This window comes from Camelus ferus, chromosome 17, assembly GCF_009834535.1.
Source record: "Camelus ferus isolate YT-003-E chromosome 17, BCGSAC_Cfer_1.0, whole genome shotgun sequence".
NCBI lineage: Eukaryota > Metazoa > Chordata > Mammalia > Artiodactyla > Camelidae > Camelus > Camelus ferus.
In genome coordinates this window covers 28,656,389-28,684,380 of record NC_045712.1, presented here as the reverse complement: position 1 = coordinate 28,684,380, position 27,992 = coordinate 28,656,389, and the positions used below count along the sequence as shown (strand labels likewise).

At 57.1% G+C, this 27,992-nt stretch overlaps 1 protein-coding gene across 6 annotated transcripts in view; it reads right to left on the bottom strand.

The window, feature by feature from the left end:
• The window catches only part of GRIP2 (glutamate receptor interacting protein 2), an 84,604-nt gene that overhangs the window by 42,413 nt on the left and 14,199 nt on the right, over nucleotides 1–27,992 (bottom strand). Inside the window, exon 1 of one of the 6 annotated variants that reach the window (XM_032458712.1) lies at nucleotides 6,866–6,935. The exons of the other annotated variants lie outside the window; for them this stretch is intronic. Within the exon in view, the coding sequence (XP_032314603.1) occupies nucleotides 6,866–6,920 (55 nt within the window). The 5' untranslated portion in view covers nucleotides 6,921–6,935. Of the gene's footprint in view, nucleotides 1–6,865; nucleotides 6,936–27,992 lie in introns of those variants that run through there. 6 annotated transcript variants of the gene reach the window in all.

Here is a 27,992-nt window from a genome sequence, read left to right as displayed (position 1 = left end):
CGGGCCCTTTACACGGGCTCTTCCTTCTGCCTGGAGGCCCCCCCCCTCCCGCCTCCATCCTTAGAGAACAAGCAGTGAGGGCCTGCGGCAGGGCCCGCCGGCGGGCACGTGGGACAGCGCTGCCGGGCTGGGGTGGGCCCTGGCAGAGGCCACTTCTTTGAGGACAAGGCTTGACCCCGAGATTTCAGGGCCAGCGCCTGCTACCTGACAGCTGAGGCACCCTGAGTTCCACGGCCGCCTGAGCGGCATTTAGGAAGAAACCTTGGGAGGCACCAACTGGTGTCCAAAATCGACCACCCTCCTCTGCCGCCCCCGCTCCCTCGGTCCCCAGCACCCTGAGCCGATTCCCCTCTGAGCCTCTGCACTCTCAGTCCCCCAGGAATGCGCCAATCCCTCCTTCGGCCTGACCGAATCCTGCAAGCCCCCAGGGCTGTCCCATGTCACATCCTGGGGGGCCCTCCGGCTGGTGGGTGCCCCCTCTGGGTCCACAAGCCCTTGGGCGTCCCTCAGTCCCATTGTCAGCTCACATCCTCCTCTTCCTTGCCCATCCACCCCCAAGTAGGCCCAACACCCACCCGAGTGGTGATGGACATTCCAGTCTGCCCCTCCCACCCGGCCAGCACCCCTCCTCCAGCAGCAGCCTGGGGGCCTGGGAGGGGCCCTGGGTTTGGGTCCTGTCTCTCCACCTCTGACTGGCTAGGTGGCCTGGAGCAAAACCGGCCTCAACTTCCCAGGTGCAAAAGGAGGGACCTGTGTGGGCTGAGGCAGGAGTGGGGCCTGGGTGTCTGGGGGCTGTTTCAGTTCTGACCTCTCCAGCCTGGGGCCCCCTCTTCCATCCCTTGCTTGGGTTCCAAATGACCCCAGCTGTTTCCAAACTTCAAACAAACATTCCTCGATGGACTATTCTGCAAATGGGGCACTGAGACACAATGAGGGGCAGGGACCATCCCCAAGGTCACCTGCGGGAACCCCAGCTGCCCCAGTTGTGTGGCTGTAAGAGGTTGCTGGGTAGGTGCCACCTCCTTGCCCTCCCACCTGCCCACACATCTGCTTATGAGTCACCATCTCCTCGGCCAAGACAGCGAAACGTGGGGGCTGGAGAGACAAGGTCAGCCCAAGGAGAGTGAGTGGGCGGATGGGGGAGGAGGTGAGGAGGCTTCAGCCCAGGGAGCGCAGCTGGGGGCCCAGGATGGAAACAGGCCAGGAGGGGCAGGGAACTGCTCCAGGCCCACAGAGAGTGCGGCCAGCCAGCCTCGGGCTCCTGTCCGATGCACGTTCTCTCTGCCCCATCAGGCAGTCTCCCCAGGGAGGGAGAAGGGCCGGCAGCCCTCATAATTATCTGGGCAATTAAGACAGGCAGATGGTCCGGCGGGACGGAACATTCAAGTGACAAAGGGAGACAGTGCTGGGACGTTAGCTGACAAGATCAGCTCTGGTCCTGATGGGTGACACGGGCAGCAAACGTGCTGTGAGTTCATCCCAAGTGCGAGCCCTGAACTGGGGGCAGAGCCGACTTATCCTGCCCGCTCGGTCCTGCGCAACCCACCCCCACAGACCCTGAGCCAACTCTGGCTCTGCCCTGCGGGAGGGACACAGGCAGGCTGGGGCATGGACAGAGGTGTGCCTGCTGGGGACAGGCGAGAGACCCTGAGAAATGCGGCTGCTCAGCCTGGAGGGACAACCTTGTGGGGACCCAACCACTGTCCCTGGGGGCTATCCTGGGGCCAAGGGGAGCAGAGGGAGGGTGGAGCACCTTGGGGGAGCCTGGAGAAGACAGACCAGTAGACCCAGGCAGGGAATGCCACAGAGGGGGCCCTGCTCCTGGTGTGGAGGCCAGATACCTGACCTCTGAGAAATGACCTGGTGGTAAGATGTTTAGGCTGGAGGTCAGACTACCTGGAGGGCTGAGGGGTGGGGGCTCTGGTGGTGCACAGACTCCACCATATCCTCTCTGGCTGTGTAGCCTTAGAAAGTCACTTCCTCCTTGAGCCTCAGGTTCCTCACCTGCAAAATGGAGCAATTTAGTTCTTAGCTCACAGGACTGTTGTGAGGATGAGGGAGTATACATGAACCACATAGCAGGGTGACCAGCAAACAAGTGCCCAGTAAACACCCGGAGAACAAAGAACAGGTCCAGAGGTTCACTCCAGGCTGCTGGGATTCCAGGAACCCCTACAGGGATGAGTTTATCCCCAGCTCCTTGAGAGAAGTCCCGGGGACTCCAGACACAGCAGCTGATCTGAATTTCTGGTGCCCCCGACATCAAGGAGGGTGGGGGCGGGGAAGTGGGGTGCTGTCTGGGCACTGGAGGGGGGCTCGTTTCCACGTTGAGAGTCAGATCTGAAACCCCAGTGCAGCTGCTGCAGTGCAAGAAATGCCAGGAGCCGGATGTGGAGGCGAGAGGCAGACAGAGGAGAGTCTCATTACGGAGGGGAAGGAAGGAGTGAATAATTCATCACAGATGTGCGCCACGTTGGGCGCGCAGGCGGGCAGACCTCAGGAGGGCACGGTGCAGGAGGCCCTCTCAGCCGGCGGGAGGGATTACCATCCTTAATAACCTCATCACCCCTCAACTGTCCATGGCTCCCCCAGTGCCGCAGGGGCCAGACCAGACACCCCTCACCCCCTCACCCTCTGCTCCAGTCTTGCTGGCCTGGGGACACCCAACACGTCCACACCCCAGGAACTTTGCACTGGCTGTGGCCTCTGCTGGCCACATTCTCCCCTTGGATTTCTGCCTGGCTCCCTCTCTCACCTCTGTCAGGGCTTTGCTCTACTGTCACCTTCTCAGCGTGGCCCTCCCTGAACACCCCATCTAAAACTGTCCCTCACTTCCCACGCACCCCATGCCCTCTCCCCCTTATCTGACTCCACAGCATGTGTCACCACCACATATTGTCCTTATCTGTCTTGTTCCTTGGCTGTCACTCCTCCTAGAATGTCAGCTCCATGGGGATAGGGATTTTGGTCCGTCTTGTTCCCTGTTGTACCCCCAGGGCCTAGGACAGTCCCCAGCACACAATAGGTGGTAACTGGTGCTCAGTAGGTATCTGTTGAATGAGTGGATGGCACAGGGCATCCTCCCACCCCCATGACAGCCCTAGATCCTGCCTCTCACTGGACCCCAGCCCAGCCTCTCCCTGCATCCCCACCTGTGCTCTGCAGTCGCCAGAGCCCATTCTAACACTCAGCTGTCCTCCACGCTCTGCTGCTCAAGGACCTTCCATGGCTCCCACTGCCCCTAGGACAGAGTCCAAGCTCCACAGCCTCCCACCTCCTCTGCCCTGGCTCCCTTCTCTCCCAAACCCTTCAAGCTGACCAAAGTCAGCTGACCAGTTCTCTGAGGCCGATCTTCCAAGCCTCCAGGCATTTGCACAAGCTATTCCCTTTACCTGAAACTTCTCTTCTTCCCTTAGCGACCTGGAAAACTCCTACTCATCCTTAAAGACCCTACTCTGGGAGCTTTCCCTGAATTCTCACAAGCAAAATCACTGCCTCCTTCTCCAGGCACCACCTGGACCCAGTCCGCCCATCCCACTGAAGCCCTGACATCATCTGCACATCATTTCTTTCTGGGTCTTCACTCTCTGGATCAGGAACTGTAAGCTATCCCCTTCTGGGGCCCTGACAGCCTAGCACTTTAAAACTATCACCTCAGTTGTCCTTGTAGCCACTCAGTGAGGAGGGTTCCAATGCCGACCCCATTTCACAGATGGGAAAACAGAGGTCCAGAGGGGTAAAGGCACTTGCCCTGGTCAAACAGCTGGGACTCACACCCAGCAGGCGGCTCCAGGACCTGCATATCCTGCCTCCCTCACATCAGCACACAGCAAATTAACTCACTCTTTGAGTTGAATGTAAGTGTTCTATGCCTCCAGAGGCCAAAGCTCAGAGCAGGGTCCAGCCCATAGGTGTCAGAGTTGGAGCAGCTCCGCAGGCCCACCCCGCTCCCCAAACCTCTGCTTTCTCAGTGTCCAGACGTGGAAGCAAAGGCCACTGTCAGGACAAAGGCAGGCGGAAGGGGCCCTGAGAGTCCAGCCCCCAGGGGCGCTCCTATCGCCTCGGCCTCTCAGGCTATGGCTCAAATTGGGGGGCCAGCCAGGACGGAACCTCTACTTTCCCCAGTCCCAGCCCCAGGCAGGAAGCACTGCTCCCCGACTGAAGCAAAGCCTCAAATTCCAGTCTGGGAGAGGCTGCAGATGGCTATGTGGCCCAGGGACCCCCCAACTTAAGCAATCCAGGTAGAGGAACTTGGGGGTGTTACACAGAAAAGATGGGAAACAGGAAGCTCTATTAAAGAATTTGGACCAAGGAGAGGGTATAGCTCAATGGTAGAGTGCATGCCTAGTGTGCACGAGGTCCTAGGTTCAATCCCCAGTACCTCCATTAAAAAAATAAAAATAAACCTAGTTACCTCCCCTCAACAAAATTAAAAATAAGTAATTTTTAATTAAAAAATGAGCCAGAATAATCCAAAAAATTAAACAAATAAAATGTAAAAATTTTTTAAAGTTGGGGGAGGACATAGCTCAGTGGTAGAGCTCATGCTTAGCATGCACAAGGTGCTGGGTTCAATCCCCAGAACCTCCATTAAAATAAATACAGTTAATTACCTCCCCCATCAAAAAAAATTCTTTTCAATTAAAAATTAAGAAAAAAATTTTTTTAATTAAATAAAATTTTAAAAAGTATATGGGCTGGAAGTGGGGAGAGGTGTGTTCACACATTTAAAAAAATATTTTGGAAAAGAAGGCAGAAGAAACACCTCCCTTCCTCCAGCCCCTTGTCTCCCTCTCCCCGGAGCGTCCCCATTCTCAGTGGATGCACAGGTCCACGTGCCTCCCTCGACCCCCGCTAGGGGAGGGGAGGGAAGCCACAGAGCCAGGCACACCTCAGCGCAATGCGCCCTCGTTAATCAGGCCGTGCTCCCTTCTGCTCTCTGTTTATTTCCTGTTAGGGGCTGGCTGGTCCCAGGCACAACCACACTGGGGCCCGTCGTGTGTGAATGTGGGGTGGGGCGGAGGGGTGAGGGGGAAGAGGCAGCAAGAGGCTGGGCTGCTGATGGGAAGATGAAATTCAAGGTTACCAGGAGCCTACTGTGTGCCAGGCCCTGCCAGGACCCTCCTAATCATCACTGCGCTCTCAGGAGGGTGGCTTTTCTTGGGTATTTTTTACCGATGAGGAAACTGAGGTTCTGAGTGAGCCACACAAGAAGTAAGTAAAAGCCAGGGGCAGGATTTGCACCTGGGTCTGTTGGGGACAATACAAGCACTTCCTACATCTTCAAGAGACAGAGCCTGATTCGCAACATGCAGTTGGCTATTCTCCAAACCCTGGGGATGCTCAAATCAGAAGGAGCCAGGATGTGTCTGCCCATCCCTCCAGGCTGGGAGGGTCCCACCGGGTTCTCAGGGCTGTGGATCTGAAGAGGACAATGGCCTTGATGGGGGAGGTGGCTATTCCCTTGGAAACCATCCAGCACACAGTTCTCTGGGAAGCCTCCCAGGAAATCCTGAACCTGATGCTCTCCAGGCATCCATCCACCTTGTTGTCTCTCTGAAAGGGGCTTCCAGGGGCCTCTGGGATGTCACACCACCAGCTGCCCACAGGCCAGTGCAGGGCCGAGAGCCCTGTTAGCCCACAGACCCTGCTATCCTTTGACCGCCCCTAAGGCAGCCCCCCAGACTCCCCCATGGGCCCCTCAGAGGCTGGAAAATGCTCACAGCAGTTATAAGAGCTGGCTTGAGAAAGCCTCCATATGTCAGCTGTGTGGCCGTGGGCAAGTTACTTAACGTCTCTGTGCCTCAGTTTCCCCCTGTGTACACTTGGGATAAAGATAGGGCCAACCTTGCAGGGCTGCTATGAGGAATTAATGAGTAATGCCTTCCCTGGGACGCCGTGGCACTGAATTAACATCAGTTACTCTTGTTCTCATGATCAGTGTGATTATTCCTAGTTTTGAGGCCCGAAGCATAAGGACTGAATCCACCACCTCCCCTCACCCCATGCTGCAGACGGAGTGGTGGCAGCCTAGGGGGGCCACCGCTGAAACCTGGGGTCACATGTGGCCTCGGGGGCTGGACTCCCAGCTCTAGACACTATTCCCCACCCCGACTCCCACTGCAGCCTCGCCCCCTCCTGGAGATGGAGCCAAAGGGACCCTGCACACAATGGGGCTCAGCACCGACTAGGACTCAGCCCAAGTCCACGCCCCGCATTTGTGCACAGCCCCCTGCCCCAACTCCCCCCACACAGCCCTACACACACACACACACACACACACACACACACACACACACACACACACTGCCCCTGCCTGCCCAGCTCCACCATGTCCTGAAGGGGGAGGAAAGGAAAGGCCACCAGGGCCACTGGAGGAGGCTGGTGATGAAGGAGGCTGTGACACAGAAGAGAAGAGAGGGAGCGCGTCAGACACAGAGGCCAGGAGAGGACACAGACAGATAGGGCCCGAGAGGGCGAAACAGGTGAGCCAGAGAGAAGACAGGAACAGAGAGAACCAGAGAGGAGAGAGGATGGGGGGGGGGTGGAGATGAAGAAAGGGGACTTAGAGAAAGGAGACAAAGAGATGGAGAGAGAGAACGAACGGAGCGGTGGAGAGATGGGGAAGGCGGCAGGGGGTGGCCAGGGCAGAGAAAGGAGGCACACGCGCTGATCCAGAGAGAAAGACCCAGAACCGGGAGGAAGGCAGGCGGCAGCGGAGAGAATTCAAAAGCGCCAGAAGAGCCGGGGTCGGGGCGGGGCAAGGGGTGGGTGAGAGGGCGGGAGGGGAGGCCCGGCCCCCCAGGCCCCTGGCCTCCGCCCGCTTAGGGACCCAGGTCCGGCCCCAGCCCCGGGGCCCCAGTACCTTTGGGCCGCCGCCTCACCACGCCCAGCCGCCACTTGAGCGACACGGCCAGCATCGCGCCGCCCGCCCTCGGGGCCCCGGGCCGGGCTGCCCGCGCCGCCGCCGCCCGCGGAGCCGGCGCTCCCCGCGCTCCCCGCGCTGCCTGCGCGGACTAGCAGAGGCTGGGCGCTCCCTGCCTCCGCCCTCCCCGGTTGCTAAAATAGACTATCCTCCCCAGAGCCAGCGGAGATAGGGCCCTTCCTCCCCCGCAGCCCCGGCCTGGGGAGCGCGGTTCCCCCGTGGACCAGACCCCGAGGCAAAACCTCCGTCCCTCCATCAGCAGCCCCCGCCTCAACCCAGTTCTCTTCTCCCCAAAATGCTCCCCTCGACCACCTGTTCTTTTGCCAAAAATCCCCCTCCCCTCTCCCCTAAACTGGGCTGTTCGATGCTGCCAGGCCTCTGCACTGGGCCCCCCCCCCCCACTAGAATGCTCCTCTGCTCTGACTGGGCCCTTGAGCTTCTCTGCCTGGGAAGGTTTGCTCAGCCTTCAGAGATCCCTGCCTGCTGGAGTCCTTGCCTTCTGGGTCGCAATAATGCTTCTCATACTAGGGTGAGATTGTCTACCCACCTCCAAGACTAGGCGCTTCTGAAGACAAGGAGAGGGTCTGGTCCTCCTATGTCCCCTGAAGCCAGCACAGGCATCTGATGGAGTCATCAGTGTACCATCACCTCACTCGTAAGCTCTATGCACACCCTTATTTGTAACACGGGATAAGGACACATGTGAGTGCTCCAGGCATCCAGCAAGAACTCAATAAATGCATCTGGCATCCCTTCCTGTCTCATACACAGCCAGCCTCCTCTCTGACCCCCTAGTCTGGCCCCTGAGGTCAGCATTACACCCAGGGAGACCAAGGCAGAGGGGCGGCAGCTGGCTCAGGGTCCCAGAGCAGATGTGGTGCAGAGGTGGGACCAGACACTGGGCCCCTGGCCCTCCCCACCACGGCAGTGCTTCCTCCACCCTTTCCCCAAACCACGGAGGCCCCTCACAGGGAGTGCCAGACACCCTCTCGGGAAACAGAAATCAGACTTCGTGCTTGAACCAGCAGCTGGGCCTCCCTTCAGAAAGCTGAAGGTCTCTCCCCATGCAGACTTCCTGCCAATCCCCGTCTCTCTGGGATAATCCCACCTCCAGGGCTGGGTGCAGCATTCACCAGGGTGCAGGATTCCTACTATGGATGGATTGCAGGGCGATTTCGAGCAAAGAGATCCAGCAGTTATTAAAAGCGAATTACACAGAGAGCCACTGATTCCCTTCTCAATGATCTGATTCTGCCCAGGAGTCTCCATTGGGCTCTGTCAGGCCTTTAGTGCCTCCCTGAGGCTAGCAGATCAACCAGTTCTAACAGAGAGCGGGTCCCAGACTCAGAGACCCCCACAGCATGGATTCCAGACAGATGCATCCGGAGGTGCTTGTTGGTAGAGGTCGGGCTGGGGGAAGCCCTCCGGGGGCCACTCAGTGAAGCCAGGGGTCCTGGGTCCTTTATACTGACTCCAGTGAGGAATTCTGTCCTTTTTGTCCTTAAGGTGAGGGTGGCTGGGGCCGTGCAGGGCCAGCCCAGGGAAGATGGAACTGGGTACTTGATTGAGATCATCCAGCTCTTCCTGAGACACAAGACAGCGGGCGGGCTGCCCCCATCCCATCCTACCCCCTCTGCTGCCATCCCTCCCAACGGAAGGGAAGCCCGGGCCTCTTGCTGAACAGCAAATCCCCAGCATGGCTGTGCAGAGTGAGGGAGAAGTCAGAGAACACAAGCCTTCAATGGTGGGCAGGCCTGAGCTCAAATCTTGACTCAGCATGGCCCACTGAGCCTCCGTTGGCTTATTTCCCAGCTCCTCCCAAGTTCAAAGTGTCGTGGACTGTGCCCTTCGAGAGGGACATGGATCCACTCAGAAGGCACTGGAGACAAGGCACCGGAGCCCAGCCACTCGGAGCTGATTTGGGACGGTGGGGCGATCCCAGAAGACCCAGGTCCTACCGAGAAGCTCCCTGGCACTGTGTCTGGTGCTGCAGAAGGAGCAGAGCTGAGGAGGACGTGGTCCCTGCCCTCCAAGAGCTCCCACCTGCGGAAGATGCTCTTCTCCTGGACTCCGTTTCCCCATCTGAACACTGGGACAAGAATCTGCACTGCCCAGTGATTCCACATATTGGAGCATCTGTGTACAGCAGGTGAGCAATACTCTCCTCTTATCCCCCGAGCAGTGCGACTTCTGCAGACCTCAAGCTCTCTGGGAGCTGGCGTCTGCATGGACCCCTGCTTTCTGCCTCCAGTGCTCTCTTCCTCTGGCAGCTTCATCCCCCCTTTCCTGGGGGAGCTGCTCCCTCTCGCACTCAGACTGGGTGGAGCTTGCCCCCAGTTCCAGGAGGACCCTTGACCAGAGCCCGCTAGCCAGCACACTCCCACCCTGGCCACTGGTGACTAGCTCAGTCAGCCCAGCGAGAGACTCTTCCGGGACTCAATCAAACTGCTGGGAAAGGGAAATCCTTCCATTGCAGGGTGAGGAAAAGTGGTGTCATTCTGGAGCTGCCGGTGGTCGTTGTGGCACTAAAACAGAAGTGGGGTGGTGAGACTGATCAAATCCTGGTGATGAGGTCACCTTGGCACGGAACCCACTGTACCTGATGTCAGTAATACCCCTTTTCAGTTACTTTAGCCAATAAACTCCCTTCTTTGCTTGTGCTAGTTTGGGCTGGGTTTTTGGTAACTTGGACCCCAAAGCATCCTGACTAATTCAGTGTCTTCTTCATCTCAGGTTCCAGCACAGAACAGGGGTTCAGCAAATGCGGAGTGAATGAATGAGTGAGTGAGCAAATGAGTGAACGATAGACAGAACACAGATTGGCATGCTCCCCACTCTGCTTCAGCAGGGCCCGGGGCCGCGGACTTTAGCTGAAGGAGGCCACAGCTGGGCGACGGGTTCCTTAGCGGCGCGGGAGCCCCAGATGCGTGGTTTTCCTGGCAGGACTTGAGAAGGGAGCCTGGGGGTTCTGGCTTCCAGCCATCCGGAGCTTGCCTGTTGTCTGAGCAGGCGCCCCCTCCACCGTCCCCAGGTTTTCACAGGGCTCCTTGTGCAGAAAGGGCGGCCCCAGGGACAATGTGGGCAAGGGCACGACCCCCTTAGAGCAGATGCAGCCAGGGTGAAAGAGCAGACCCCAGGGGGGGCCGGGGGGGGCAGACAGGGGGAGCGGGGGGGGGCAAGGAGGCCTGAGTTCAGGTGGGCTACGGGGGGGGCGGGGGGGCAGACGGGGGGCGGGGGGGGCAAGGAGGCCTGAGTTCAGGTGGGCTACGGGGGGGGCGGGGGGGCAAGGAGGCCTGAGTTCAGGTGGGCTACGGGGGGGGCGGGGGGGCAAGGAGGCCTGAGTTCAGGTGGGCTACGGGGGGGGCGGGGGGGCAAGGAGGCCTGAGTTCAGGTGGGCTACGGGGGGGGGCGGGGGGGGCAAGGAGGCCTGAGTTCAGGTGGGCTACGGGGGGGGCGGGGGGGCAAGGAGGCCTGAGTTCAGGTGGGCTACGGGGGGGGGCGGGGGGGGCAAGGAGGCCTGAGTTCAGGTGGCCTACGGGGGGGGCGGGGGGGCAGACGGGGGGGCGGGGGGGGCAAGGAGGCCTGAGTTCAGGTGGGCTACGTGGTGGTCCCGCCAAGCAAGTCCCCGCTGTCCTCTGGCTTCGTGGGCTCCATTCCATGGCCCTGCCTGGGTTCACCCTCCCTGTGCCTCTCACTTCTTCTGCCCCAAGGCCCAGAGAGGCTCCTCTCATTGCCAAAGGTCACACAGCCACGGAAGCAGCCAGGCCAGGATTGAAACACAGGGCCATCTGACAACCCTCAAAAATGAGGTGACCGAGGCCATGGGCTGAGAGAAGGAAACCGATCACAGAGGATCCCAGAGGGATCCAGGCCAGCCTCCACCCTCGACTCTACTTTTGCACCCCTGCCTCAGCCTCACAAAGCCCCAGAGGCCATGGGCTGCTGCCACCCCCACCTGCTTCCTGAAACAAATTAGCATCTCATCAGCCATGCCTTTAATCTTCTCAGCCTGGCCCTTTCTTCCCCAAGGGCCAAGTGGTGTGACATTTCTGCCACCCAGCTCTGCTGATCTAAATAAGACAGAGGCCCCCAGGCTCTGCAGGCGGAGGAGAGGGGGTGGGGGACAGACCCCTTGTCACTGCTTCTCCAGGCTGCGGGAGGGAGAGGACGCTGGACACCCATCCATCCATGCACTCTTTCAACAAATACTTTATTAAGCACCTTCTGTATGCCAGGCCGGGCAGCACAGCCACGAACAGAACCAAGCCTTCACAGGTGGGGGCGTTCTAGTGGGGAAGACAGAGAGCAGATGACCAATGCGAGAAGTAAAAGCTGCAGGACGTGAGAGGGTGAGATGTGCTAGAAATAAGCAGAGCAGAGCAAGGGGCATCGAGTGCAGGAGATGTGGCCGATCCTGCAGGGACCCTCAGAACCCAGATTGTGGTCTCCAAATACCTCTTCCCACTAAAAGGACCCCCAGGGCTCCTGGGAGAAGTGGCTGACTCCAGGACTGGCGCAGGGAAAGCGCAAGACGAGCCCGGCACGTCTCGTGGGGCCAGAGTAAGGAGCTGCTTCAAGTCTGGTGGGGAAGCACACAGAAGCCAGCTTGGATGTAGGACATGCTGAGCATCAAAAAGAATAATGACCCCCAAACTGTAATATCCATGTGTCCGGGATTCTCATAAGAAAAAAGAGCCTCCTCAGTTCCTTTGGAGGCAGTCAAGGTGCAACAGGGAGAATAAATCCGACTCCACTCGGTGACAGGCACCAACTGATTACTCTGAAAACAGAAAACGCAGGTAAAGAATGAAGCATTTATCCCGTCTTCCTGTTTGAACGGTATTTTGGGGGAACCTAATAAGGGAATGTCGTTCTTTACAGAAGAACCACGGCAAGTAAGTGCAGGAGAAATAAGAGAACTGGAAAGAAAACCACCTTTCTGCAATCCTGAGAAAACACAGGATCCGGCACCGAGCATCCATGGAAGGTTGAATGGGGCTGTGTGACGGAGGGGCCCAGGCAGACAGCACTTGAACCCTGGACTGATCCCAGGCATCACCAAACGTGGGAACGTTCTGGCATGTGTGTCCCCCAGATGGATGTGGAAGGAAGCCAAGCCCCTCTGCCTGCAAAATTGGACCCGAATTAAATCCAGCTCTAGACCCAGATACTAGTCGACAGGAAGTACAGGGGACAGACACCATGAGGCCATCCCACAGGACAAATGACCCGGTTTTGCCAACAAATAGAGTGAAAGGGGAGAAAAAGGGGGGGATGGGGAGAAGGTACTGTTATAGATAAAAGAGACTTAAGAGCCCAGTCACCCAAATGCAGTTTGAGGACCTCAGCTGGATCCCGACTTGAATAAACCAGGCGTGGAGAGACACGTGGGAGGCCCCAGAGGGAAACTGCACCAGGTCTGGGAACGGGACGGTGTTAAGAAATCATGGTGGATTCTGGTGGGTCGGTGCTGCTATTTTAATTACACTTAAGAAAAAGTCTTGATCTGTTGGGGATACAGATGAAACAAAAGAGTCTAAGATTTGCCCTTAAAATGCCTCAGGGGTATTCCTGGGTTATATGTGCCACTTAGAAGTAAATAAAAAATGGAAAAATATAAAATTAAAAATAAATACAGGGGTTATAACAGGTCTCACTCAGTAGGGGACATTTGAAGAAAGGCTGAAAAGAGGCGGGGGCGTGGGGGGTTCTCCAGCAGGGAGGGGCCAGAGCCAGCCTAAGGTGTTCCGGGGGGGGTGCAGCAGTGGGTAGGGGGGTGCAAAGCGGGGCCTCCTAAGGACTCTGGCTTTCCTTTGAGGAAGGTGGGAGCCACTGCAGTGTACAGTGCAGAGGAGGGGTGTGGTCTGACCTGTGATTTAACACCATCCTCTGGCTGCTGGAAGGAGACAGGACTCCAGGTGGCGAGGGTGGAGGCAGGGAGACCAGGGAGGAGGCCCTGGCACAAGTCAGGAGTGTGGGTGGTCCCTGGATCCAGGTGGGGACAGAGGAGGTAAAGACAAGGGCAGAATCTGGTTTCTTCTGAAGGTCGCAAAGCCTTCGACTGTAGGGGTTAAACATTTGCTGAACGGCAGACAGTCCTAGGAGGGTGAGATCTGGGGTCCAAAAGGCCTGCTCAGATCCAGCCCCTACTCTCTGTGCGGTCAGCTCCCCACTCTGGGCCTCACGTCCCCCGTCAGTAAAATGAGGATGATGATTAAGAACTCAGACAATCCAGGGGGGAGGGTACAGCTCAGTGGTAGAGCGCATGCCTAGCATGCATGAGGTCCTGGGTTCAAGCCCCAGTATCTCCATTAAAATAGGTGAATAAACCTAATTACCTCCCCCCCAAATTTAATAAAATAAATTTTTAAAAATCACAACATCACTCTATTAAAAAAAAAAAAAAGAACTCAGACAGTCATTAAGCTCTGTAGAGACAAAGAAGGTGAAAATGTCCTGCAAGCTGGTAAGGGCATGTATCCCCGAGAGGGAAATGGCCCTTATGGAGCACCTAGCAGGGGCCAGGCACAGAGCTCAGGGCTCCACAGGCATCAAGCCCCACCTTGTCACAGGTGGCACCACCTGCGGAGCTTAAAACAACTATCGCTGAATCAGAAACGTTTCGGGGGCCAGGATGGAGAATCACTGCCTCACTGCCGCCCAGTAGGAAAGACAGGGCATGGGTGTACAGAGAGGGAAAGCGGCTGCTCCAGCATCACACAGCTTCCAAGAGGCAGAGGAGGGACTTCCAGCACAGCCCCGCCTACTGCCCTCTCCACCACCCCCTGCCCTCCACCTCACCAGGCCTCCTTTGAGCCAGCAGCAGCCCCACGGGAGGCTCAAAGACCGCCAGGCAAGCAGCCTACCCATCTGAGGGGTCTGAGACTTTCACAAGCCAAGAAAGAAAATGCCACCAAGCATCTTCCGAGTGGGCCAGGGCGGCTGTCTGACAGGTGCGCCAGCAGGGCCACCTGCCAGGAAACAGGTGGCATGCCTGTTGATAGTCCTGGCACTGCCTTCACAGCGCAATAATCAGGGGCAAATGCCCGGGCAGGCACCGTTAACGACTAAGATGCAGATTAAGTCCCGGGAACTGGGGTGGAGGTGACAGAAATGCTGCAATGCGGGTAGGTCCCAGTGTGCCACGAGGGCTCCCCCACCTGCCACAGCTGTGCCCACGCCTCCCACACCATGACTCCCGGCTTCCCTCTCCACACCTGCCCACCGAGTCCCTGGGAGAGGACAGCCTGGGGGCAGGTTTAGAGTCCGACAGTGCTGGGTTCAAATCCTACGCTTTCCTGGTTCACGAAGTGGGTCTGACATCTCCCAGGCATCTCGTGGCTGTGACAGTGTCAGGAAATGACACGCATCTGGGGCAGGACCAGGGCTCTGTGAAACGGACCTGCCTCATTATCATGGGCCAGGCATTTGCTCTCAGAATACAGTTTCCTTGTCTGAAAAGTGGAGATGAAAATCCTTCAAGTCTGAGTATTACTCTGCGGTAGGGCTCCCCAGCCTTTGCACACAGCAACCCTCCCCGTGACCCCATAGGTAGGATGATGGTGAGACCAGGCACGGAGACCAGGGCAAAGGTTCAAGGCCGCCCAGCTCTGAGCCTGACCCCTGTGGCCACGCTCCAAGCCCACCCTCACACCCACTCTGCTGTTTTTCCCGACACAGACGCCTCTGTTGTGGTCTCCATGGGAGCGTGTGGGTGGGTGTGAATCAATACAGCACCGCTCCAGGCCCAGGGTGCCCTCCCACCTTGCTTTCTACTGTGTGCCGTTCCTGCCGGCAGGCAGCCCGGAGGCCTGTAAGTAGAGGCAGACCAGGCAGGGCCCCCAGGGCTCTGAGCAGCCCTGTGGCCCTGGGCTTCACCTCCCCTTGGCCACCGTGGGGACATCACCTGGCACTTGGGGACTTTGTGAAGGTTCAGCTGGGTCAGACGCGGGAGCTGGTATCACACCCACCCGCTTCCCTTGGCACCAGCCAGTGAGACCTCATCTGGAAAACTGAGGCAAGAACAGGAGGGCCAGGGCCAAGGCCGGGCTCACCCGGGTGGGACGAGCCGCAGGAGGGGTCCTGTCTCCATTTGGCAGGTGAGAGAAGTGAGGCCCAGAGAAAGGAAGGGACAGGCTCAAGGTCAGAGTCCATCCACGGTAGTCCGGGCTCAGATCCACGGTGCTGGGCTCCCAGCCGGCCCCCTGCCCACTTAGCAGACATGCCCGCTGGGCCAGGCGACGTGAGTGGCCGGGATCCCCCCACTGTCTGAGGGCTTCTCAGATCTTCACACAACAGCAGGAGAAGTACCCCCCACATGGTAACCCTGCGGCTGAACTGAGGCCCCTGCGTGTGTCCCCCAGACCCACCTACATCCCAGATCTCCCAGATCCTAAGAGGTGCGAGCAGACAGCTTATAAGTGGGCAATGTCACAGCCTGAGGGAGCCAGGTCCGAGCGTCACCCTTCCTGGGGTGGCCTGCAGGTCCACATCCCCCAGCCGGGCCCTCGGAAGACCAGGAGCCCCCACGAAGGGGCACGGGGCTTTACGCCCACCTCGTCGCCAGCACAGCCCCGTCCTGCTCAGCACTTCCCCCCCAGCCCCAGCCTCGAGCACAGACAGGAGGGGCCGGAGCTCACCCAGCCTGCTAGTGGCGGCTCCAGACCAAATGCCTGTGCCCCCTCCAGATTCGTACTCCAGATTCGTACGGCGTCAGGAGGGGGCCTTCATGAGAGAATTGTCCTGAATGGGATTAGAGCTCTGATCAAAGAGACCCCAGAGAGGTCCTGCTCTCCTCCCACCACTGAGCACACGGCGAGAAGGCGGCCGCTGTGGGCGTGGGCCCGCCCGAGAGCTCGACCACAGTGCTGCCTTGACCTCGGACTTCCCACCTCCAGAACTGTGAGAAAGAAACTTCTCGCTTACAAGCTACTCAGTTGGGTGTTTTGTTCCAGCAGCTGGAACAGACTAAGATGGCGGCACAAATGGGGCCAGAAATACCAGGTCCTGTTACCCCCCACACCCTCCCCCAAAAGGCAGCAGCCACATGTCCCAGCAACACCTGAAGACGGCCCTGCCGGTGGCCCCAGGTAAAGGGAGAGTGTGTCCCCAGGGAGAGACTGGCCTGGCTGCAGGGGGGCCTCTATCTGTCCACTTGTCCGCAGGGCAGCTGTGTCAGCAGTCTGGACAAGGTCTCGGGACTCTGGCCATTCAAATGAGCCACCGCAGTGTGGGAATCAGAGCCCAGGCCAGTAGGAAACTGGGTGATAGCCCATGAGGGGACAGGGACAGGGACACAGAGTCTTACAGCCACAGGGGACTACGAAATAGTCCACAAGGGCAAACAAGATGGGACACCCTGGAGCCCCAGGACCGCAGGTCCAGAACCACAGAGCATTCATCATGGAAGCACCCCACACTGGCACCCGACCACAGGCATGGAACAGCAGCAGACAGGGTCAGAATTACACACACAGAAGCCACAGTGGTGAATGAACCCAAGCCACAAGTCATCAGACTGAGGGTGGGGACAGGGCAGAGGATGGTATCGTGGGACCCCAGACCACGTCCAAAGGGATAGCATGAATTACTGGTATCTTGCCCAGCAGACTGTGACCTCCCGAAAGTCCCTTTCCACGGCCCTGTCCTCTCCATCTCACCCTCAACCCCACCAAACTCCTCCTCCCAAGGCTCTCGGGGAGAGAGGCAGGCACATGGCCACTGTGTGACCTGGGACAAGTCGCTGTGTGCTCTGGGCCTCAGATTCCCCACTGTAAAATTAGAGGGTTGGCCCTTTCCTAGAATCTATGAAATGATCACATCACTCTTCTCTCCCTCCTGGTAAGAGTCTATGGATCCCAAAGAACATCACTTGAATGAATGAATGAATGGACGAGGTACCGTCTTGAAGTCTGACCACTGGACTTACCGGGGCTCACCTTCGTGTCCCTGGATCTTGGCCTCTTGTTCTCTGCCCCTAGGTAAACCAGGTCCTTTGGCTTTTTTCCTGCTACACAGCCTCCTCCTTGGAAGGCCGCCTCTCCATCTCCCTAAGTTCCCTGGATTCTGTCAGCCTACCCATGTGTCACCTCCTCCAAGAAGCCCTTCCTGACTCCTCCCGCCCTGGCGAACTTCTCTCCCCACACTGCTGCACCAACTGGACACTCCTTGGCACCACAGTGCTCCCTCCCCCACCCCTGTCCAGCTGTCAGCATCACTCCCCTGGACAGCAGCAGCAGCCTCCTCACTGGTCTCCCTGTCCTCCACCCTCACCTTCCCGAACCCACCTTCTTCATAGCAGTCAGAAGCCAGATCTTGTCTTTCTCCTGCTTACACCCTCCCATGGCTCCCAGGACACTAGATAAAACCCAAATCCCTCAAAAGGTCAATAAGGTTCCATATGATTGGTCCCTGTGACCTCTGGTCTCATCTCCCTCCAGTCCCTTCACACTGGCCTCTCCCACCACACCATTTCTCAACCACAGGACCTTTGCACGTGCTGTGCCCTCTATCTATGATGCCCACTCCCTTCCCACCCCCCTGTCTGCACAGCTCCCTCCCTCCCTTTCCTCTTAGGTCCTCACTTAAAAATCACCTCCTCGACAACCAAAAGGTGCAGACCCACTCCCCAGCACCCCCACCCCCTTCCTTGTCTTGTTTTTCCCTCAGCATTTCTCATCTGCCAAACCACTTCTTCCTTGTATTTCTTATTTACTGTCTGTCTCCCACACTAGAATGACAGCTCCATCAGGGCAGGGCCCACGCGCATCTTCTGCCCTGTCCCGATGCACCGCAGGTGCCCAGCAACACTTGTTCAGTGAGAGATCTGAAGTCACACCCAGTCTGGAGGCATCTTCCTGCTCTTTGCTGGCTGCAGGTCCTGCCTGAGGCCCCCCCCCCCAACGCCCCTTCAGCTCGGGGTCAGGGGGACAGGACGGGAGATGAAGCCTTCTTCTGTGTTTCTCCCTCAGTTTGGAGCAGATATTGGCACAAGGTCACCCAGCCATGAGAACAGAGCTGGGATCCCCACCCAGAACCCTTGGTTCCAAGCACTGTTTCGATCTGTTTCTGGGCACTGAAAAAATATCTGCAGGGAAGAGAGGCAGGCAGGCCCCTGAGAGGAATCCTGGCCACAGGTGATTCAGAGTCCCCTGCCCTGCGTGGGTTCCAGCTGAGGGAGGCCACCAGCCACCACGGGTAGACATCCTGCGGAAATGCCCCACAGAGAGGTGGCCGGCGGGTCAGGGAGCCAAGGCAGCGGGGAAGGGGCTGTCCGAGAAAGCCCGGGGGCTGGGAAGGGGCTCCCCAACAGTCAACATCGCGGGGACCCCAGGCTGGGCCTGTTCTAAGCCCTTCGCGTATATTAACTCATTTAACGCTCATAAACGCCTCTGCCACGAGTGCTCCTTTGAGCCCCACCCTACAGCTGAGGAAACTGAGGCTCAGAGAGATGGAGTGTCTTGCTCAGGGTCACCCAGCCAGCAAAGGGCAGAGCCAGGATTTGAAGCCAGGTTGTCTGGCTCCAGACCCCATGCAGAGGAAGAGGGCCTGTGGCAATGGGGTGAAGGTGAGGAGAAGGACTTTAAAGACAAAGCTGTCTGATGTCCATTTAGGAGATGTGTGAATCTGAGCAATGAAACCCCCTCCATCGCCTCCTGCCGGCCAGCGTCCCAGTCAAGCCTGCTGCTCCACGTCACCCTCCAAGGCTTACGGCCTCCCAGCCGGAAGCCAGGTGGACATTGTGGGGACAGAGACCACCCACGCAGGCGGGGATGTGACCCTCACAGCCAGAGCAGCAGTGGCAGGAAGTGAGAGCCCAGAGCCGGGGCGGGCGGCTGCCCTGGGCGTGCAGAAGCCTTGGAGGGTGTTGGGGCCACCTGGGGCCGGGATTACAGCCTCAGCCAGATCGAGAGCGGAGCTGCGCAAAGCGCAGTCTGCGGACCCAGGCCTGTCCTGGAACTATTTCTCGCTGGACAGCAACAGAAGAGCCCAGAAACTGAGAATAAACGGTTAGGGACCATTAGAGCAATGCCACACTGCCACAACACCCCAGCGCCTGATCAGTGGCTTGTATTTTTCATGGCTTTCTTGTTTCATTTCATTTTTCAATAATTCATTGCTAGTGTACTTTTCAAACGTATGAGATTTCAATAGATAAACAGTGAAAGGAAAATACTGGCCCTTCACCAGATAATCTAAGAAGCAGTGATTTGGAGGAACCAACCAGTGACAAGAAGCTGGCACCCAGCCTGATGTGTAATAAACATAAAATAAAGCTGCAAAATAAAAGCTTAGCTTTGGAAATGACATAAGACTTTTACGTGTGCTGAAATGAGCTTTTTCAGATCAGGGTGTCTCACAGTTTGGACTGGACCATCCTTTGTGGTGGGGACTATCCTGTGCATCCTAGAATGTTGAGCAGCATCCTTGGCCTCTACCCACTAGATGTCAGTAACCCCCTCCCCCAGTTGTGACAACCAAAAACGTCTCCAGCCCTTGCCAAATGTCCCCAAGGAGGCAACAGTGCCCCCATTTGGGAACTGCTGGCTTAGATGTTCTGACTCTGTGTGTGTGTATGTGTACGCATCTAGGTGAACGTCTGTATGTGCAGGTGTGTTTGTAGTGCACATGTGTACGTGTGCATGTGTGTGTGTGTCTGTGTTTATCCTTGGCCCACCTTCCTCACTCACATGGTCAGCCTGCCTGGTGTCTAGAAGCTTCTGAGTTTGCAACCCCTGGGGTCACCCATTACTCTAAGGGCTGCCTGTTGGATTTCCCCTCCCTAAAGTTGGCCCACAGGAAAGGCATGGCTACCACTGAGGACCAGTCTAATGAGGTCGCCATGGGAACCTGTGTCCACCCAGGAGTGAAGCTGCCCTCAGGGCCTCCTACACCTCAGCCCCGGGAGCCCAGGGGCGGTGGACGAGACCAGCCACAGGACAGAAACCGTGGCCTCCAGCCAGAGGCTGAGACCAAGACAGGTGGTCTCTGGGGCTCACTGGGCGGGAAGAAGCTGAGGGACCTGGCAAGGTGGCTGGTGGAGCAGAAGCTCTTAAGGACACACCAGGGAGCACAGCCTTCAAACCACAGGCGTCCACACTCCGGCTGGGGGCTCTGATGCACAGCGACACAGCAGGGTCTCGGGGTCTGTGTTTCCAAAGCTCACTGGGTGATTCTGATGCACAGGAAGAGCTGAGACCTCCCTCTGAGTGCATCAGAATCCCCTGTGAAGCCTGATAAAAGAAGAGATTCACTGCAAAAGGAAAGAAGAGAGAAAGAGAGAAAGAAAGGGGAAGAGAGGAAAGAAGAAAGAGAGAAAGAGAGAAAGAAAGAGAGAAAGGAAAAGAAAAGGAAGGAAGGAAGGAAGGAAGGAAAGAATTAGTGAGAATGCAGAGCAACTGGAACACTCACACATGGTTTGTGGCAACATAAACCAGTAGGACTTTGGAAAGGAGTTTGGCAGTATCCATTAGACTCTCTAAGCATGCATATCCTAAAATATACCTCAATAAAGCTGCTAAGAATATGCTCATCCTATTGGCCAGCAACTGCACAAGGCATATACCCAACAGAAACGTGTGCCCCTGGCTACCGGAAGGCAAGTTCAGGAATATTCCTAGCAGCATTTTCCATGAGTCAAAAAATGGAAACAACCTAGAAGTCCATCAACAGTAGAACAGATGAATAAAAATGGTGCATTCGTGCCACGGAATACTACACAGCAGTGAAAAAGAACGCCCTGCTGCTACACACAGCCCAGTGGCTGGAGCTCAAAACATGATGTGGAGGGAAAGGAGCTGGACGGAGAAGAGCACACACTAGGAGATTCTGTTCACGTGAAGCTCCAGGACAAGCAAAACAACTTGTCATCCCACTCCCAGCAACACCGGTTCCTCAGGCTGGGGCCCGGATGAGCATCTGAAACATCCCCTCCCCCTCCTCCCTGGAGATTCTGGTTCCCCAAGTCCTGGGGCCACATCATGATCTAAAACATTCGCTGAGCACACGTTGGGACGGGGAGCCCAGAAAGCCAGCCCCCAGCTGCCAGGTCCTGCCGCTCAAAGCAAGCTGGGCCGCAGCTGGTAAGAGCCCAGAGGACCAGCAGCAGGGCTGGTCGATGCCGGGCCCTAAAGAATGGCCTTGTGGGCATAAGGAGGGAATTCCCACTGGTGCCACCCTGGTTGCGGGAGACACTGGAAGGGAGGGTGGGATGGAGTCGCTCGGTCACTGAAATCCCGTTGCAGGTGGGCTGGCGGCCTAGTGTGCCCACTCTGGAGGCCAGGCTGGGCGACAGCCCTGTAAGGGAAACAAAAGGATGGGGAGGAAGCAATTAAGGGCCTGCCATCAGGGAGGCAGCTGGCATCTGCTCAGGCATCTGCCGAGGCTCGTTCTGTCTCCCCAGAGCCCAGGTGGGTGGGGGACGGGATGGGGGAGCTTCAGGCCCACCCTATGTGCGAGAGGCCGTGGAAGCCAGCAAGCTGCACGGACGCCACGTCTCCTTATCAGCCAGGGTGGCTGGGCGGACGAGTCCCCACCCTACCCTGTCACCACCACTGGAGGGAATGGGCTCCCCGCCACAGCACCTGAACTGCAGGTAGCCTGCTCAGTGCCAGGCCCGGGGAAACGCTGGGCACAGAGAGCAGCAGAACCAGCCCCAGCTGTGACAGGGTGTAACGGGGAGCGCCAGGAGGCCTTCCTGGAGGGAGATGCTGGGCAATGTCTGCAGGATTAGTGGGGACTAACCAGACAAGCCCCCCACCCGCCAAGGCAGAAAGAATGCGTGGCAAGGGCCTGGGTGAGGTAAGAGTGAGCACCCCTGGGCGCTCCTCTGCAGCAGGCAAGGCTCTGGGCCCTCCTGCACTAACCCAGCTCATCCATGCTGACACTCGTGCAGGGGCTGCCATTCCCATTTTACAGATGAAGACACTGGGCCACAGAGAGGTTAGGTAACCTGCACAAGGTCACACAGCTCGTAAGTAGCAGAGCCTGACTCTGAACCCCCTGTGCTTTGCTGCCTCTCACTTGGCTGTTTTCCTCTAAGAATGGACAGGAGGCCAGCGTGGCTGGAGCCCCGAGAGGGCGGAGGGGAGCAGTGAGGGCGGGTGGGGAGGGCAGCAGCGGGCGGGGCCCCACGGGAAGACATAGATCCTGGTAGCGGTGGGGGCCCTGCAGGTAGAAGGAAGTGATGGGGCCAGACACGTGTTTCACAGGCGCCGTCCGGCCAGGGTACGGCCAGTGTCTAGCAACACAGGACCGTCCACGGACACCTCCTCACTTGTTCTGCAATTACTGAGCGCCCCAAGGCACCACGGTCTTTTCTCCAGACGGCATGGTCCACGTTGACCCCTGGTGGGCGGCAAGGACCTCTCAGACACAAATGCACAAATTGCACGACTTGACAAACTCGAGAAGCACATTCTGGCATGAGCCTCAAAGCCCCAGTTTAAGCCCTTGATGGGTCCCCCTCCAAAGCGCAGCTGAGCCACTTCCACGGCTTCTGTTGCCACTTTTGCTTTGTGAAGGTCGATGTCATCGAGATGGAGTCTTTCCTAATTAAAATGTGGGGTGAAGATTTGACTCATCAATCAGTTCCTCTGCCCAAGCACACACTACCGGTCGCAGCAGCTTCTGCCGCCGCGGATTTCCCGTTCTGGCCACAATTTCTGTCAACTCCAATCCTCTCGGGTCAGATTTTTGCAGGTCTTACTGTTGGCATGGAGATTTGATTCTTCTGTCAATTGTTAGATCGATAACCATTTTTACTGTGCACCGATTTAGCCAATGTCAGTTTTATTTTGTGTTGGTTATTTCTACCGGTGATGTTCATGACAGACTGCACTGGGCACAAGCAGTCCAGGATTCTTTCTTAGGGAATGTGAGGCGAATGGAACATGCTTGCAAATCACAAAAAAGGAAAGGAGCCTGAAGACAGGGAGAGAGGCCCAGACACAGAGACCACAGATCGAGGCTGTCAGGGAGCCAGAGAGAGACAGAGAGACACAGAGAGAGACACGGAGGGGAGAGAGACCCGTGAAATGACAGTTTAGCTTCTGACAGCTCAGCAGAGCCAAAGGGCAGTGTCCCAACCACTAGGCCACGCTGCCCTCCTTCCTCTCCAGGCATAGTCTGGACAGCCCCACCTCCAGGCCATCCTTGGTCCTTCTTGACATTCAGCTCAGGGTTCAGTCCTCCCATGGCTCAGTAAAGCTTTATCAAAATAAGAATAAAGGTCACTCAGACTGTATCCCAGCAGACAGACCTCTGGGCAGATACTGACCAGCTAACAACACCCCCAGCCCAAGTGAAACCAGCTCCAGTCCTCGGCCTAAAGCCAGGGAAGTTCCAGCCAAAGGAGGATGTTGATGTGGCTGAGGGAGTGCGGGCGCCTGGGGCCGGGCAGGCTGGGGTCTGAGTCTGACTGTCTCTCCTTGGTTTCTCCTCCTCAGATCTCAGCTGTCTCACCTGAGGGCTGGGGCTGAAGGCCTAGCTTGCAGGGCACACGTCAGACGGGGGGCCTGTGTGAAGCCCCTAGTGGGCCCCTCTGCCCAGATGCCATCTCCAGCCCCCACCCTATTGGGCTGTCTAAGGAAGGTGCAGATCCTCCCAGCTCTGGCTTCAGAGCAACAGCCCCATCCTTGCCCTAGGCCGTGGGGCAAAGAGGTCCTGAGCTTGGAGACCTCCTGGCTCAGCCTTGGGCTAGGGAGGGCGCTTCTGCAGGGCAGACCTGGACTCTGGGATGGGGTGGAAGGCCCGCTGGTTTGGGTTTCTCTTCTCTTGCCCGCCTCCCCAGCGCATCGCGAGTGGGTCTTGCGTCTTCTGCATCTCTAGTGGGTGCAGTGGAAGACCGAGGGCACAGCGGTCTGGATAAACATCTTTTTCACTTATCAAGCGAGTCGATGACGAGGTGAAGGAGCTCTGGGCTGGAGCGTCTTCGCGCAGGGTGACCAGGTCAGCTGCTTTCTCTCCCTGACCCTCGATTTCCTCATCCATAAAAATGGGTCTGCTTCTTATAAAAAGCTGAACATACACTTGGCCTGCAACCCAGTACCCACACTCTTAGGTATTTAGCCGAGAGCAGTGGAAACACACGTTCACATAAACACCTGTCTAAGCTCCGGGCAGCTTGGTCACAGCAGCCCCAAACTGGAATGCCCCAAATGCTCACCAACAAGAGATTGAACAAAGACACTCCCTGGATACACTCAGCAAGAAAAAGAGCAAGGTACTGACACACACAGCCGCACGGGTGAGTCTCAAGACACGCTGAGGGGGGAGGGCAGAGCTCCAGTGGTAGAGAGCATGCTTAGCGTGCACAGTGTTCTGGGTTCAACCCCCAGGAGCCCCTCCAAAACTAAATATGCAAACTTAATTACCCCCCAAAATAAAATAAATAAATGTTAAAAAAAAAGGACAAGCTGAATGTGCAAAGACTATACATATATGATCTCATTTCTATGAAACTCTAAAAAAGACAAATCAGATTTATAGTGATGAAAAGCAGATGGGCGCTTGCCTGGGTCCAGCAGGAAGGGGAGGAGAGCAGGAACTACTTGGCGGGACACAAGGAAACTCTGGGGGGGTGATGGGAAGGCTCTAATTACGCCCGAGCTGGGGTGGTGGTTACATAGCTGTGTACATTTGTCAAAACCTTCCACTGGACACTGAAAAGGAGTGCATTTTACTCTATGTAAGTTATACCTCGATCAAGCTAATTTTTGAAAGATTCCTGAGACAACCTTCTTGCAAACTTCCCAGGGCCAGTCTCCGATCGGATATCACATACCAATGGACGTGTCACACTTTGTCACCCTGGGACGGACTTTCCAGGTGGGAGGGACTGGGGGCGTCTCTATGGGTGGTACCAGAAAAGGAGCCCACAGCACTGGTTGTGTTGGGACTCCCCCATGAATGGTGACAGTGCCATGGCTCTGGGGTCGGGTGGACCAGGGCCGGAATCCAGCCCTGCCTTCACCATCCCACTCTGCCACCCGGGGCAAAGTAGCTTCTCTCCCTGAGTCTCAGTCTCTGGAATATTCCTTTGAATCCTGGCCAGCAGAGCTTTGGCTCTGGGCTGAACCCCAGGAGTGCAATCAGGCCTCATCACGTGGACGTCTCCAGCGTCCTCTAGACTGGGAGACCACCCGGGGCTCGCAGCCCCGCAGCGGCAGGGTGGCCGGAACCCCACGCTCTTCTACGCACTTCCTCCGGGCGGCAGGGCAGGCCTGTCTGTCGCACGCGGGATGGTCTCCTGTCTCCGATGCCTGTGATTCTTCCATCAGCGTCACAGCATGCCCCTTCCTCCAGCATGTTTCCTCCAGCACAGTGGCTCGTGTCAGAGCTGCTCACCCATCATGGGACTTCACGCCGGATGCAGGAGCGGCCTCTGCACAAGCCCAGGGGGCCCTGCGGGGAGGGCTGCCTCCCCCATCAGCCTGGGGGACCCCATGGGGTGGACGGCCTCTTCTGCCAGCCCAGGGGGCCCTGCAGGACAGAGCTGGTCTGGCCACCCCTGCACCCCAGTACCCAGAGCAGATGTGAACCTACACTTGTTTATGAATAGGGAATGAAAACCACACCTGGTTCTCTGCGGCCCCAGAAGGCTCTCCTCCGCCCTCGTCCTGCTGAGGCCATGTGGCCTCCCCTGCCCCTCCGTGGGCGGCCTCCCCCAGCCCTAGGCGAGAAGGGGACAGGCACACTTCACGCTGCCGCGTGGTGCGCGCTAAATCAAGCACTTTCGTTGCTCTGTGATGGTTCACTCTGTGTGTCAGCTCAGCCGGGCCGTGGTGCCCAGCTGCTCGTCAAATGCCGGCTGAGATGTCGGTGTGAAGGCGTTTTGCAGATGTGATCGCCATTACAATGACTGATGAAGCCGAGGGCCCTTCAAACGCAGGTGGGCCTCGCCCAGTCAGTTGAAGGTCTGAAGAGCAAAGACCGAGATTCCCCCAAGAAGGAGAATTTGGCCTCACGACTGTAGCATGGAAACCCAGCCCGAGTTTCCCGCCTGAGCTGCACTGTGGGTTCCTGTATACCAGCCCCAGAAGCATGTGAGCCAACTCTTTAAAGTAAACCTCTCTTTTTGGATAGACGGACAGATGGATAGATAGATCTCTTCTTGGTTCTGAGTCTCTGGAGAACCCTGCCTGATACACTCCGAGCCCTCTTTTCTCATCCAAACAAACAGAGGCCCCCACCGTGGACATCGGTTTCTACCCACCCAACATCCAGACTGCGGTCTTCTGACAACAACATTCCAGTCGTGCTTGGGGGAGACCCCTTCCCCCACCTTCTGCCTGTGCAGCTGACGGGGCTGACCTTGCTTCCAAGACGGGCATAGGCAGGTGTAAGCCAATCAGAGCAGTTTACGCATCAGACACAGTGACTGGCTGAGGAACAGACACGTGACCCCACACTGTCCAGCGGGGGACAGCCCCAAGACTTCTGCTGGAACCAATATTTGCACTTTTTTCCCCCCAGTCTGGAGCAAATCCAGCAGCACAAGAGAAAGAGACAAGGAATGGAGAGATGGATCTGGGCTGTCACCCTTTGAGCCCCTGGATTCAGCCCTTCCTGAAGCTGATGTAAGCATGCAAGGTCTCACTCTTGCTTGTGCCAGCTGGGGTGGGATTTCTGTTATTTATAACCCAAAGCTTCCTGCCCGGTACCACCTCCTTCATAGGCTTGAGGGTGGGCTGCCACGGCTCAGCAGACAGGGCCTGGCTTGTTTTGGACCCTGGTGTGTGCAAGCCTGAAGCAGGGCTGATGAGCAGAGTGAACAAAGAAAGGCGGAGGAGGGAGAAGGGACGCAGCACCAGGGCTGCAGGGGGACAGACGGGGAGAGAGGAGAGAGCGGTTGGCTGGGTGAGTTTGCCCTGTGTTGCTCTGTGGGTATGACACACCTAACCCTCGTCTCTCCAGGGAACCTGCGGAAGAGTGACGTTTACACTCCCACCCTCAAGGGCACGACGGTCCTGCTGCTCCATCTCCACGCAAATGCTCAGCACCGCCAGCCTTTTCAAGGTCTGCCCCTCTGATGGGTATCTCACTGTGGTTTAACTTCCATCTCCCTCTGTGAGATGCACTGAGCAGCTTTTCACACGTTTCCTGGCCATTTGGATTTCCTCTGTAAAGCACCTGCTCAAGTCTCTTGGCCAATTCGCTATTGGGCTATCTGGACTTTTCTGGTTGATTTATAAGAACTCTTTATATATTGTGGATGAGCCCTTTGCTGACAATATATGCTAAGTATGACTACAAGGTGGGCACAAAGAGAGACCAAAGGCCACTCAGGACAAGCTGTGAAGCTTAGATATTTTAGGAATCTCTGACCCTCACACCTAGATTACATGAAGGACTCAAGCACAGGCCAGGGAGAGCAAGAAAGCAGGAGGGCAGGGGAAGGAAGAAGAGGGTCAACAACTATTCCCCTGTGTCAGGGCCTGTGACTGATGCAGTCAGCTACTTTACCCCAAGTGCTCCTGCGGCCCTGGCCTTCCCAGAACACGCAGACCTGTCCATACCTCGGGGCCGCTACACTGGCTGTTCCCCTGGCCTGTGTAGTTCCCTGCAGAGCAGGCTCCTCCTCCTGGTCAAGTGTTTACTTGACCATCACCTCCTCAGAGAAGCCTCCCTAAGGACCACAGCTGGGGGGGGGGGTCTCCACCCCTCTACTGCCCTGTCCCAGCATCATCCGTTGTCATTTCATGGCCTGCCACTAGCACACATATGTTTGCTGATGAGGCGCTCAGCTGGCTCGCACACTGGGAGGTGAGATCAGGCAAGGTCCTATCCGAGCTGCTCACAGTGCGCTCCCAGGGCCCAAGGCAGTGTCTTCACACAGCAGCTGCGCAGCAAACACCTGTCACACAGACGAATGCCCCAGTCTCACAACAACCCTTCCAGATAAATGCTAACACTGTGCCCACTTCACAGATGACAACGCGGACTCAGAGGAGACCTCCAAGGTCTCAGAGGAAGCGGCAGACCGGAGGGCATCCGGTCCTCTGACTCTGCATGTGCCCCCACCCCCGCCCCACGCCAGGTTTCTTTCAGTTCTGGGGGTGGCAGTTCC